Raw genomic sequence first — 13,876 nt, 5'->3', positions numbered from 1 at the left:
TTCTCTGTGACATTCCTGCCCCTTCCCAGGGATCTGCTTTCCGTCCCTTTCCCATATAGAGCCCTCTCCTGTAACAAGTAAATGTAGTCCAGCAAAACAAGGCAGTGCACCAACCCTGTCTGCCTCATTTCACACCCTCTACAAAAATTCAGAAAGGAAAATCAATACAATTATTAAATTTGATTCAAAGACTGGATAATGGAATTTGGGGCTATGAGCAACCCCCAGGTTTAGCATCCTACCTGTGGGAATGCTACTGGTAAGGGGTGTGGAACTGAGAAGACTTGCCAGCTTGGAGGCAGGGGTTCTTCAGTCCCTTTCAGTGTCTCTCTCAAGCTCTCTAGAGGCACTTTACTTCCCAATCTTGGCTCTGGGGACATTGACTTCAGAGAGAGGTGGACAGCAATACCCAAGCTCCTGGGGATTGTGGTAGCATATCTTCACTTAGGGATTCCTGGGAAGGGTTAAAAATGATCTTGATACAGAACCAGTCACTCCCAGACTCTTTGGGTGGCTTGGTTTCATTTTATATCAGTTAGGCCAGGCAAAGGCCTCCTCTAACCTTTGCTCCATTCTAAGTGTTCTGCTCCCTGGGTTAGCCACTAGAGCAGTGGTAGGAAACCTGTGGCCTTCTAGGTCCTCAAGTGTGGCCCTTTGAGTCCAAGTTCTACAGAACAAATCTATTCATTAAAGGGATTTGTTCTGTGAAGTTTGGATTCAGTCAGAGGGCTGCACTTGAGGACCTGGAGGGTCACATAGGGCCTCAAGTCTGCAGGTTTCCCACCTCTATCCCTCCCCTTCCCCTCCTCTACCCCTTCTCCTTCCCTCACAGGAAAAGCTGGGGTTTTTGGAACAGCTAAGATCAATCCTTGTTGCCTAGCTGATTTATTCAGTATAAGGGAACCTTTAGCTTAATAGGTGATCTTATTAATGGGAGGAGCCTGGGCAGAACCGGGTAGAGAGTGAGGCTGAGTATGGTGAGATGGATAAAGAAGGGGCATCCTCTGAGCCAGGGAGAACTGGATTCAAGTTGTTCCTCTGGTACATGACCCTGGGCAAGTCACTTAACCTCTGAGTGCCCCAGGAAATTCAGTCTGAAAGTAGCAGAGCCAATGGTAATGGAGCTGGTTGGTGTAGGCTTTCCCCACTAGCAGATCCTTGCACAGACATGACATCACAGGTGTGGTCCAAAACAAAAAGACCAAATGGGAAACTGACAGTATGTTGGGGAGAATTCCTTAGAGTATAAAAAATTTAAAAAGAGATTGTTGCCTTCTTGTTTGGGTACATGAGAATGTGAGCCCTGTATTATTCGAAGATTTTTTCATGTTCATTGGCGTGCCATGTTCTTTTTGAGGACAAAGTGGTGTTTGTCTACCACACTGGCTATTCTTTTGTATGTAATGTGTACCAAAAGTATGGGTCTGGGGCCAACTGAGATAATCAGATATTCCCTGGCGCAATGATTCTAACAAATGAACTTTACACTTCCTGGCGTCTTGAAGGAAGGTCCTCATGACTGCCCTTTTGAAATCCCTTGCCAGCTATATTATCATAGGTTCATTGATTTAGAGCTTAAAGGGACCTTAAAGATCATTCAGTATGACGTTATGATACATATAATTTTGTTGAGTTGTTTCCAGTTGTGTCTGAGTCTTTGTGATCCCATTTGGGATTTTCTTGGTAGAGACTGGAGTGTATGGGGTGTCAGGGAGCACTAACACTTCTGGTGGGGGGGCTGCCTTCTACCTGCCACCCAATCAACTCTCCCCAGGGACTCCAAGAAACTGCAGCATGTGCAGAAGCCACACCCTGGTAAAACCACAACGGATAGGCCTCAAGCTGGTCAGTGAGTTAGGGGCCATGTCTACACCAAGCACTTGAAGACTTCCCTAGCAGAATGGGCAGATGGGAACAATGTATTCCAGTGGCCATGAAAGCAGCTGAAGCCCACTCTGTGGAGTGCTTAGAACTCTGATCTGATATGGAAGATGCCAAGGTCATCCACTGCACCTCGGGCTATTGCCTTTATCTTTTGTACTGGCCTAGATGCCACAGATGATTTTAGAAGAGGCTGGTAACTGCCTCACTTAAATCCAATTCATCCACAAGTCAGTGGATCACCCCATGATATCACTGGTCCCCTTCCAACATGGAGAAACAATATTTTGCAGATGGGGAAAAATGAGGCCCAGACACAAAGCAACTTCCCTGTGGTCACATACAGGCTCACAGATTTGGATCTGGAAGGGACCTTAGAGGTCACTGAGTCTTAAGGTCACTTCTGGCTCAAAATCCATAATCCTGAGTGATAGCTGAGTGAACACCACTGACTGCCTTCAGACCCAAAGAGGACAGCCAAATACATGGTTGACATGGTAAGTGTTTATTGGGTAAAAAACATCAGGCACTACCCATTAAAGCACATGCCCTTGAAGCTACCTTGCTGCGTTCAAGGATAGTGTCAAACTTAATCGAATGGCTTCCAGGGCAACCACCTCCACAGTCGGGAGCCCTGAGATGTGGGCACTCTTGGTTTCTGGTCTTCGCATCTTTGCAGGGGCTTCACTTTGCCCCTTGAAAACGTTTGTCGGATCCATCGGAAGAGGCAGTGAAAACTAGATGACTGTAAGGATGGATTGCCAAAGTATGTGGATTGGCTCTCTGAGGGATAATTACAGGAAGGTTCCTTTCTGGGGTCTCCAAAATCAGGTAGGAGCATCAACTGCAAATAGGAGAAAGAGGGTGAGGGTCAGCAGGTGATGGGAAAGCACCAAGAGAAAGCTATAACTGAATGAGGGAAGCCACAAAGTACTCATTTCCAGCCCAAGCAGACTGCTTTGCTAGAGGACTGTCTGCTCCAGCTTGGCCTCCCCTCACAGCTCTGCAAGGACATTGCCCCAAATAAGAACGTTATGCCCTACTTCCCCCTTCATTCTTGTATGATCCCTCATGCAGGCTGTAAGCCTTCCAAGTGTTCTGCATCCTCAATAGTCTCCATGTCCTCCAAGTACTAAATTCACTACATGTGCCCCATACAAGTTAGCTCCCCAAATCCCATGCATGGTCCACATTCTCTATGGATTTACATGCTTCAGGTAGCCCAGGGCACAAGTTCCAGGTGCCCCAAACACAAATCTTAAAACCAAGTGACTCCTACAGAAGAGCCCCACCCCCTATACATATCCCATCCCATATATATGCCCAACGCTCTAGGTGCCCTATACCATACAAAAACCTTGCACCTGATGTGTCCTATATCTTCTGGATGCCCCATGTCGCACAAGAACCATACACCCTACGTATGTCTCACATCCTCTATGTGCCCCATGCTGCACAATTCTACAATCTGTGTGTACCCTATATGCTCCAGGTACTGCATGCCACACAATATCGCTATAGCTTTTTGTGCCTCAAATCCTTCAGATACACCATGCAGTAGAAGAATCCTATATACTATATGTGCCCTATGCCCTTCAGGTGCCCCATTCCACACAGGTGTCGTACACCCTATGTGTGCCGTATACTCTCCAGGTGCCCCATGCCACACAACTCTACAGTCTATGTGTACTCTACATCCTCCAGGTGCTCCATGCCACACAATAATGTTACGTCTTTGTGTGCCCCAAATCCTGGAGATATACTGTGCGACACAGGAATCCTACATACTATGTCTGCCCTATAACTTCCAGGTGCCCCATGCCACAGAGGTGTCCTATATCCTTTATGTGCTCTGTGCCCTCCAGGTGCCCCATGACACACAAAAATCCTAAATCCTGTGTGTTCCCTTTCCCCTCCCAGTGCCCCTTGCCACACAATAATGCCATACCTTATGTGTGCCCCACATCCTTGAGATGCCCCATGACACACAGAATCCTACAGCATATGTGTGCCCTATGCACTCCAGTTGTCCCATGCCACACAATAACCCTATACTCTAAGGGTGCCCTATACCCTCGAAGTGCCCCATACTGTACAATAACCCTACACCTTATGTGTGTCCCACATCCCTGAGTTGCCCCACGCCACACAGGTGCCCTACACCTGATATGTGCCCTATATCCTCCAGGTGCCAAATGCCACACAATAACCCTACACTGTATGTGCGCCCTCTACCCTGCAAGTGCCCTATGAAACACAAAACACCTACACCTGATGTGTGTCCTGCATCTTCTGGCTGCCCTATGCCATACAACAACCCTCAACCCTATTCCCACATTCTCTAGGTGTCCCATGCCTCACTGGTGTCCTAGACCTTGTGTGTGTCCTATACCCTCTAGGTTCCTCATTCCACACAGCTGTCCTATATACTATGTATGACCTGCCTTAAGTTGCACAATGCCCCACAAAAAGGCTGTCCTCTGTGGGCCCCACATCCTCTAGGTGCCCCATGTCACACGAAAATGCTGCATCCTATGTGTGTCTTATACCCCCCAGGTGCCCCATGCCACATAATAACCCTATACACTAAGTGTGGCCTATACTCTCCAGGTGGCCCATGCAACACAAGTGTCCTACATCTTATGTGTATCCTATGCCCTCCAGGTGCCCCATGCCATACCATAGTGCTACAGTCTTTGTGTGCCCTATATTCTCAAAGTGCCCCATGGACATAATAAGCATACCCCTTTGTGTGCCCCATATCCTCGAGATGCCCCATGCCTCACAATAACACTACAATCTATGTGTGTATTATACTTTCCAGATGCCCCATGCCACCTAATAATGCTTCACCTTGTGTCAGGCCCACATCTTCGAGATACCCCATGTTCCACAAGAATCCTACACTCTATATGTAACCTAAAATCTCCAGGTGTCCCATGCCACACAAAAATGCTACACCTTATATGTGCCCCACATTCTCGAGATGTCGCATGCCACACAAGAATCCAACACTCTATGTGTGCCCTATACCCACCAGGTGCTCCATGCTACATGATAACTCTATACATTATGTGTGCCCTCTACCTTCCAGGTGCTCCATGCCCACAAAAACCATACACGTTATGAGTGTCCCACATTCCCTAGGTGCCCCATGCCTTACAGGTATCTTACACTCTATGTATACTCTGTACCCTCCAGGTGCCCCATGCCACATAATAACTCTACACCTTATGTGTGCCCCATATCATTCAGCTGCCTCATGCCACACAGGTGTCCCACATTCTATATATGCCCTATACCCCATGCCACACAGGTGTCCTGCACTCTAGGTGTGCCCTATATCCTTCCTGTGCCCCATGCCACATAGTAATGCTACACTGTATGTGTGCCCCACAACCTTGAAATGCCCCATGCCACACAAGAATCATACATCCTATTTGTGCGCTTTACCCTACAGATGCTCCATGCCACAGAATAATGTGATACCTGATGTATGCCCTACACTCTCTAGGTACCCCATGCTACACAAATGTCCAAAATCCTATGTGCCCTGACTGCTCCAAGTGCCTTTCAGCAAAATGTTGCCCTGCACTCTCTATGTGCCCTATATGTGCTTTATAATTCCTTTCCTCCCCCAGCCACTATGTTCCCTTTGACCTCTAGGTACCACATGCCACAGAAGTCCCCTTCATTCTGTATGTGTCCCACATATTGTAGATGAGCCCTATCACACAAAAGCCCCACACCCTGTGTGTTCCCCAAGCCACACATTTATTTCATATGCTAAGTGGGACCCACACCCTCCAGGTACCAGAGGAGAATAAGTGTTCCACACCTTATATGTACACTACAACCTCCAGGTGTAGCATGTCACACATGTGCCCCACACCCTGTATGTGTCTCCTGTCCTAAAAGTGCTCCATACTATATATGTCCATACATATTTATGGGTGCTTATGTGTGTGTGTACATGTGTATATAAGTATGTTTATGCATGTATTTATATATGTATGTATATATGTTTATTGTGTATGTGTAGGTATATCTCTATACGTATATATGTAAGTATAACAGATATGCATGCATGTGTGTGTATATCTGTATGTGTGTATATATACTAATATATATGTATGTATGTAGGTATATGTACAGATATATGTGCGTTTCCACACGACATGCATGTGTGTATGAATTTGTGTAGGTGTATATGCACATATACACACATACATATTATCTCCCACTCCCTATATGTTCCACAACCTCCAAGTATCCTAGGTTATATATGTGCCCCACTCCCTCCAAGTAGCCTATACCACACAAGTGTCACACATGTCCCACATGCTTCCTGTTCCCCTTACCCTCCAATTACCTCAGGACACACAAATTTCCTATATGTATTCCATGCCCCACATGGACAACACCATATATATGCCTCACACCCTCTGTGTGCCCCATTCCACACAAATGGCTCACGCTACCCAAGTGCAATGAGTTCTACCAGGTCTTTTACCCTTCAAATTTAACTTGCTGACCTGTATATCATATGGCTTTTCTAATTCTATTTCATTTCTCCAGAACTGCTCTTTTGAAGACTTTTGAGGGCGCCATTTTATATTCCTCCAGATCCCTTGTTCGATGTTCAAACCCATTTCTCGAATTCCGGGTTCAAGGATATCCTCTAGGTTTTCTTGGAAGTTTTCCTCCACTGTGGCCAGCTCAGATGGTTTGATGTCTTTGAATGGCACATCTAGCTGACCTTCACTAACAGGGCTGACATTGTGTGGAGTTGGAAGTGGACTTTTTATGAGTATAACTTGGCTTGATGTTTCTTTGTTCTGAATATACCTGCCACTGTCAGTTGTTCTGGATGTTTCCTCATCATTGATGGATATCTGTTGTACGGGGATGTCAGAGGAGTCCTCACAGGATGGAAAGGGAGGGAAATAACCAATAGATACACTCAATTCACTAGGACTTGAGTCATCACAGAAGGAACTGTCATATAGGTCTTCTGAACCTTTGCACGTGGGACCTTTAGAAGATGCAGAGTTTAATAGTAAGGACAAAACTTTAAGAGATCTGTTTCTTTCCTCGGAGCTCAAGACTTTGGTGATTCCCTGAAAGAAAGATGAAATGAGGTCAGAATCTGTCCATTGATTGTCTTTGGATCTATTGCATTCAGCTTCCAGAAAACTCTCAGAGCAGAGGGCATTGTTGGGCCCAGTCATCACTGTGTGCTCACTGGGTACTTGGCACTACCTCAGTTTGGGCAGAACTTTTTTTCAGGACTCATCTGTGCAACCCTTGAGTAACTCAACCTCTATGGTTCTCAGTTTCCTCAACTGTAAAATGAGGGCATTAGTCTCAATGACCTCCACGGTCCCTTCCAACTCTATGTCAGGGATTTCTTACCAGCCATTTATTATACACCTATGCTGGACCTGACCCTAGAGATACAAAGTTCAAAGAATTAAATAATCCCTACTTCTAAAGAGTTTCCATTCTAATAAGCAGTGAAGAATATGTATAAGTATATACAGTATAAACGACAAAGTCAGTAAATGTAAACGTCTTATGTAATTATAAGCAGTTAATTCCAAGGTAGTTTAGGTGGAAGGGCAGTGGCATTTGGGGGCATTCAGAAAGTCTTCTTGCAGAAGGTGGTCCCTGAGGTAGCTCTTAGAAGGAGAGATTCTATGAGGCAGAGGGAAGGAGTGGCCTTTTAGATAATGGATGGAGAGTCCTGTATGAAGAACACTGAGAAGACTAGTTTATGATCATAGAGTGAGGTAGAAGGACTGAGGTCCAGTGAGGGTGAAAAGATAATTTTGGACCAGGTTGTGTGGCCTTTAAAGGCTAAATAGAGGATGCAGTATTTTACCTAAGAGGCAACAAGTAGCCACAGGAGTTGATTGTTAGAGTGACTGGGTCAGATCTGCATGTAAGAAAAGCACTTAGACAACAATATGAAAAATGGACTAGAGAGGGGAGAGACTTGAAGCAAGGAGACCAATGAGAAGGCTGCTTGAGGTGACAAGGGCCTAACCCAGGACTGAGGGACGTGTGGGCTTGAGGACACATGGGACCATCTAGGTCCCCAAGTGTGTCCTACTGAGAGGATCCAAACTTCATAGAGGAAATCTCCTTAATAAAATAATTAATAAAAATAAATACTTAAATATTAATAATTAAACATTAAAGACTAAATATTTAAAATAAAATAAAATAATTAACAATATTAATTACGGTATTCATATTAATTCAACAATTCAATTAATTATTAAAAGTAATTTATTTACATAGATTTAATAACTAATTTAAAATGTTTATTTACAGTAATTGCATAATACCATTTTATATTATTTAGATGAATATAAATTACACATAAATTATACATTCCAATACGTAAATAATAAATGTAAATATATACATTATATAAGTATGTGATGTAATTATATATGCTTGTATACAATTATGTAATCAGAATTTAGATTAATTAATTAAATACTTATATAAGTTTGATACATTTAATATTTAATTACTGTGATAATAATAGATAATAAAATAAATTCTGTAAACCTTGAACTCACTAAAAAGGCCCCATCGAAGGACACAGAAGGCCACATGTGGCCCTCTAGATCCTCAAGTGCAGCCCTTTGACAGAATCCAAACTTCACAGAAAAATATCCTTAATAAAATAATTAATGGTAAAACACACGTTGACATATTAATATTTTAAAAAATGAAAAATAATAACAAAAATTAATTAATGGATTCATATCCAATAATTAAATGAATACAATAAATTTATTTGTACTGGTTTAAGAATGAATTAAAATTATATGTTTATATTGTGTTAATAATTAATTTAAATTACATGTTAATCATAAAATGCACATAAATATAAATTAAGAATATAGCAGTCCATATGAGTTATTTAAATATAAAATATAATATAATCAACATTTATATCGACTAATTAAAATATTTATATTAATTTGATAATTAATTTTAAAATTAAATTAATGAAATAATAATAAGTAAGGAAATAAATTCTGTAAAACTTGGACTCAGTCAACAGGGTGCACCCAAGGACCTAGAAGGCCACATGTGGCCTCCAAGCCATAGATTCCTCATGCCTGGACTAGGGGAAAGGAGGAGAGCATGGTGGAGGTGGCGAGGAGACGGCAGGGAATGTGAAATGAGGGACAAAAGAGAAGGAAACTCATCTCCACTGGCCTTGATTGTCTCAGCCAAGTCAGAGAGGGTGTTGTCTGCTGAGGGAGAGGGAACAGGGGGAGGCCTGGGAGGGTTGGGGGTCTTGGGAGGAGAAGAGAAGTTTCACAACAGCTTCCATGGAGAGAGAGATCTCTGATTTTACCTGACCCCTGGAGCCCAGAAATCTTCCCTCAGGGCCTGTCTCCCTTCCTTTATAATAATACCTGTTCCCTTTCCAGTGAATCCTTCCTTGCTGTTTCATGAAAGCCTTCATCCCTTGATAGATTTTCTTCCTGTGTTTCACAAAGATGCAAAGGTGATACTGGATCTTTTCTTTGTGCTTTCACCTCCTTTATCTAAAGTCGGGTTGGGAGAAGGGGGAGAAAATTAGAGTGGGCTAAGAACTAACTGGCACCTTCTTAGTGTTATGGAGTTTTGTGGAAATGACCTTCACACACACACACACACACACACACACACACACACACACACACACACACACACACACACACACACCCTGAGGATTCTTCCAAAAGTCCCCCCTGTTTGACCCATCCCAGACTGTGAATAAAAGGAGAAGAATCTCCCATAATTTCCTCTCGTAGCTCACGGTAGGCCAATGGCAGATTTTCAAAAGGAAGTTCAGTTGGAGGTTCCTTAAGACCAAGCTATCCCTACCCACTAACCAAAAGGGGAGGAAAACACTTACTTTTAGATAAAAGAATCTGAAAAGAATAAGACACTCCAAATGGCCCGCATTCATTCAGGCCAGGTGAATTATTAGGGTAGCCCAGTCAAAGAACCCCCCAGTGTACCCTCGAGAACACAGGCACAGCCAAGGGTCCCGACTTCATCTCACCTCTTTGGCTTCCATCCCTGACAGAGAGGGAGGTGTCTGAGAAACCTGAGTGAGTGATCACAAGAATCTCTTGCCAACTGGGTTGATTAGAGGGAGATCCTGAGTGAGGGACTGATGGACTCAGCCAGCAGCCTGAGCAGAGCTGTGTTGCCTCAAGCCTGTTGCCTCCAGGAATCCCACCATTCCAACGTTAGCTTCATCATAAAAGGTCCTGAAGTGGAGGGTCCCTGAAGACACAATGGACTGCACCAATGGAAGTGTCCAGTAGGGGGATGGGGCAGCTCACTGAGCGAAGATTCTAGGAAGGAGGTTGCTATTAAAGGGGCAAGGCTCAGCTAGAAGTACAAAGGGGATAGAAAGGACTGAAGCAGAAGAGGACAACCATACGCACATGCATGCACACATTCACATGCACATACACACATGGATACACACACAAATTCACACACATTGTGACTAGGACAAGGTAAGTGGAAAGATCAGTAAGAAAGTTAAACCAGAATTCAGAGAAGTGATAATGCCCACAAGGTGCCTCTCCATACTTCTCTGCAGTGGAGGATCATGGGTATGTGACATAGTTCTACTGAATTCTTGTTAAAACTTTGTTAGAAGAGATGGCTCCCTATGGCAGGGGGAGGTTTTGGCAGATAGAAGTTAATACATAGCAATCTTGATTTGTTCTGTTTTGTATTGTTTTTAAAAAGCCTATACTAGGTAACCAGCTGAGGAGATGGAAGCATGTGAGTGCAAAGAGGCCTCTTCATATAAATATGGGGGAGATTCTAGCCCTAAGTATTTTAGGGAAGAAATCACCTGACTCCGTCTGAAGAGTAAAAGCTTTGCATATTCCACTGGGGTGTCCTAATTTGGAGATTTGACCTTCTAAGACCAAAGTGGTTGTTTTGTAAAATTCATTGTAGCTTAAAATTTATATCTGTATATGTGGAATCATAGGTTTAGGCCAAGAAACAGAATATGGAAGATCTCCTCCTCTGTCCCCTTCTTTAAAAGGGATATTTCAAGGCAAAATGAGTTTGGTGGTTTTTACTTGAAGGCAGAGAAATGGAAAGGACAGAGGCCTGTAATCAGAAGAGCAAGCTTCAAATCCTGCTTCTGATGCTCACCTGGGTAATTTGGAGCTAGTCCATCCCCTGCCTGGGCCTCAGTTTCCCTTCTGTATAAAATGAATGAATTGGACCAGATCATTTCTCTAGAGCTTAGGTCATGAAACCTGGCTGAGTAGAGCAGAAAAGATTTACCACATCTCATGGCTAGCTTCATTAGATTCTAAGTTGGACAATACCACAAAGTGCCTAAGAATTCCCCTGAGTTTTCCTCTGGCGTCTCTCAGTAAAGAGACCTCAGAAATCACATTTGAAGTGGCCTGGGGTGGGAGGGAGCAGGAGGAGAGATTTGTTGTTAGCTTGTTTTGTTTTTTGTTTTTATGGCCGACCTTGAGGAGTACAGAATCCATTCCCAACAGGGAGGTGGACCTTGGCTCTGTCAAGTAGAAGAGAAAATAAAAGACAGGCGCCCGGCCTCAGGCATCTCCCAACACTGGACAGCACTGAGACACCAGCTGGGGAAAGGCCAAGGGGGCTAGTCATGTGGGATAAGATGATGCCAATGCACTATAAGGGTATGGAGTTGAGAGGTTAGTTTGGGCCCAGCATAACTGACAAGCTACTTGAGTCAGGAGTTAAAACAGTGGGCACTGGTGGGGAGGGGAGTTCCCTTTTAGTTGGCATTCTTCGGAATCACAGCCACCCTCTTGCCTATGGCCAAATCTTTTCCTTGCAAACCCCCATGATTTATAGTTTGAGGTTTCTCCCTGAGTGAGAAAGGACTGGCCCTGGTTATGTTCAGAGCTGTTTCTACCTTTCCACAGAAATTCCTCATTCACATCTGTGAGGCTCAAAATATGAGCAGGGTACATTTTTAATCCCTCTTTGCATAGTTGGCCCTGTTCATCAGTATATTTTGATTTTCCTTCCTTTCTTTTCCTGTCCCCATATCTAAATGAATTGAAGAAGGGGAGAGAACATTTAGGCCTTAAGTGGAATATTCTCTTTTGCTCTGTAGTGTTTGAATTCCTCCTTCTCCACGATTGGCACCACCATGACATGGGCTGTGGAGGAAGGAAACATGTCAGCCAAAATGTCATCTCTCCCAGACCCCATGGGCAGCTTTGATTCCAAGGTCGAGTGTCTAGCTGGCAAGAGGCATTAATTCTGATAAGGTGGGAAGAAGGGTCTTGAGGCTGCAGCCCTTTGTGCCTTGGTGTGCTCAGAGACTGAATGGGCTTTTCTCAGGAGATAACATTGCTTTGAACTAGGAAATAATTGACTATGATTATGACCAGTGAATGGTGGATGGCACAGGGTTCATTAGGCCTTGGAGCCTTTGTGGAATCTGAAGGACTTCATTTGCATTTTCTTGGGTCTTCTTGGGTGCTAGTCAACAGATGCTCCTATGAAACGGGAGATTTCTGGAAAAGAAGTGTAGAAGGAGCCAGTCTGCAGCGAGTGCCAATGCTGGCGTTTACCTCTAGCAGAAGGTGTAAGCAGATTCTTTGCTGCTCCAGCTGTAGCTTCCTGGTGCTTTGCTGCTGAGCTGGTAGCCAGCATGGAAGCAGAGTGACTGATGTTGGCATTCCTGTTCAAGCATAAGACTTCAATGAAGAAGTTAAACTTACTTTGAAAGGGGTTTTGTCTTCTTATTTTTGTTTGTGTGTCATTCAGTCGTGTGTACCTCTTCATGACCCCCTGGACCATAGTATGCCAGCACTGCTCTTGAGGTTTTCTTTGCAAGGATACAGGAGTGCTTTGCCTTTCCCTGCTGTCTCTGATTGTGTGTACATATGTTCAGTCATTCCCCAGCCCTGCATTCCTAAAGGCTCTGGTAGGGGAGGGGAAAATCTCTGTCAAGTCTTCCCAAGCCCACAAGGTCAAGAGGAACGGCAAGCCTCGAGAATGCTGAGATCTGTCCCCTAAGGACCAGGCAAATTCGCCAGGCTGGACACTACAAGGATGGCTCACTTTGCTTCTCCTAAGGCAGGGAGATGAACTGAATTGCAAACCTGAAAGGATCAGCTACACAGAAATTAGACTTTTGAAGTGTGAGTATGTTGTGTTCAAGACACTGGGCCCAACATGAGTTTGAACAGACACTCATTCCCTATTTCTTGGTCCTGGGACAGATGGTGGTAGGGAGACTTTCACTGTCCCTTCACTGTGAGTGATGACTGTGTGTAGAGAGAACAGAAACTTGATTTTAGCATCAGCCCAGTTGGGAACTTGCAGAATAACATTCTAAATGAAACACCAAAGGATTGATTGGTTATTGATACCACAGATCAGTCTGACTGGAATATTAACTGGTGTCTAACGTCCAATCGACTTTCATAAACAGTGTTTCTGTCCATCATCTCTTTGTGCAGCTGTCCCTTGCTCTCCTTAATCCCATACACATGAAGAGCTTGGTCTGTGCAATACTTTATTCTTTCCATTTAAAGCTTTCTCTGTGACATTCCTGCCCCTTCCCAGGGATCTGCTTTCCTTCCCTTCCCCATATAGAGCCCTCCCCTGTAACAAGCAAATGTAGTCCAGCAACACAAAGCGGTGCATCAACCCTGTCTGCCTCCTTCCACACTCCCTACAAAAATTCACAAAGGAAAATCAATACAATTATTAAATTTGAATTTGGGGCTCTGAGCAACCCCCCGGTTTAGCAGCCTCCCTGTGGGAATGCTACTGGTAGTGGTGTGTGGAACTGACAAGAGTCCCCAGCTTGGAGGGTGGGGTTTCATCCCCTTCTGTGTCTCTTCCCAGCTCTCCATAGTGTACTTCCCAGTCTTGGCTTTGTGGACACTGACTTCAGAGAGAGGTAGAGGGCAAGCTCTTGGGGGTTGTGGTA

General features: G+C 44.2%; 1 protein-coding gene across 1 annotated transcript; it reads right to left on the bottom strand.

The window, feature by feature from the left end:
- Window positions 1–2,384: 2,384 nt before the first annotated feature.
- On the bottom strand, window positions 2,385–10,131 carry LOC140515339 (uncharacterized). Its single transcript, XM_072626007.1, has 4 exons — window positions 9,962–10,131; window positions 9,327–9,458; window positions 6,417–7,001; window positions 2,385–2,725 (listed from the first exon to the last, which is right to left on the bottom strand). Exons 1-4 carry the CDS (start codon window positions 9,974–9,976, stop codon window positions 2,471–2,473), a joined length of 987 nt encoding a protein of 328 aa, XP_072482108.1. The 5' UTR covers window positions 9,977–10,131; the 3' UTR covers window positions 2,385–2,470.
- Window positions 10,132–13,876: the final 3,745 nt, after the last annotated feature.

Source organism: Notamacropus eugenii, chromosome X (assembly GCF_028372415.1).
Source record: "Notamacropus eugenii isolate mMacEug1 chromosome X, mMacEug1.pri_v2, whole genome shotgun sequence".
Lineage (NCBI taxonomy): Eukaryota > Metazoa > Chordata > Mammalia > Diprotodontia > Macropodidae > Notamacropus > Notamacropus eugenii.
Note: the sequence above shows the minus strand (reverse complement) of the source record. Positions and strands in the feature narration are given on the sequence as shown.

Bases quoted from the DNA above. Each gene is read 5' to 3' on its own strand.
- LOC140515339 (XM_072626007.1), bottom strand. The intron at 7,002-9,326 runs GTATTATTATAA...TCTTTCTTTCAG, and splicing joins ATTCACTGGAAAGGGAACAG to GGAATCACCAAAGTCTTGAG. The intron at 2,726-6,416 runs GTCAGCAAGTTA...TCCTATTTGCAG, and splicing joins AAAAGCCATATGATATACAG to TTGATGCTCCTACCTGATTT.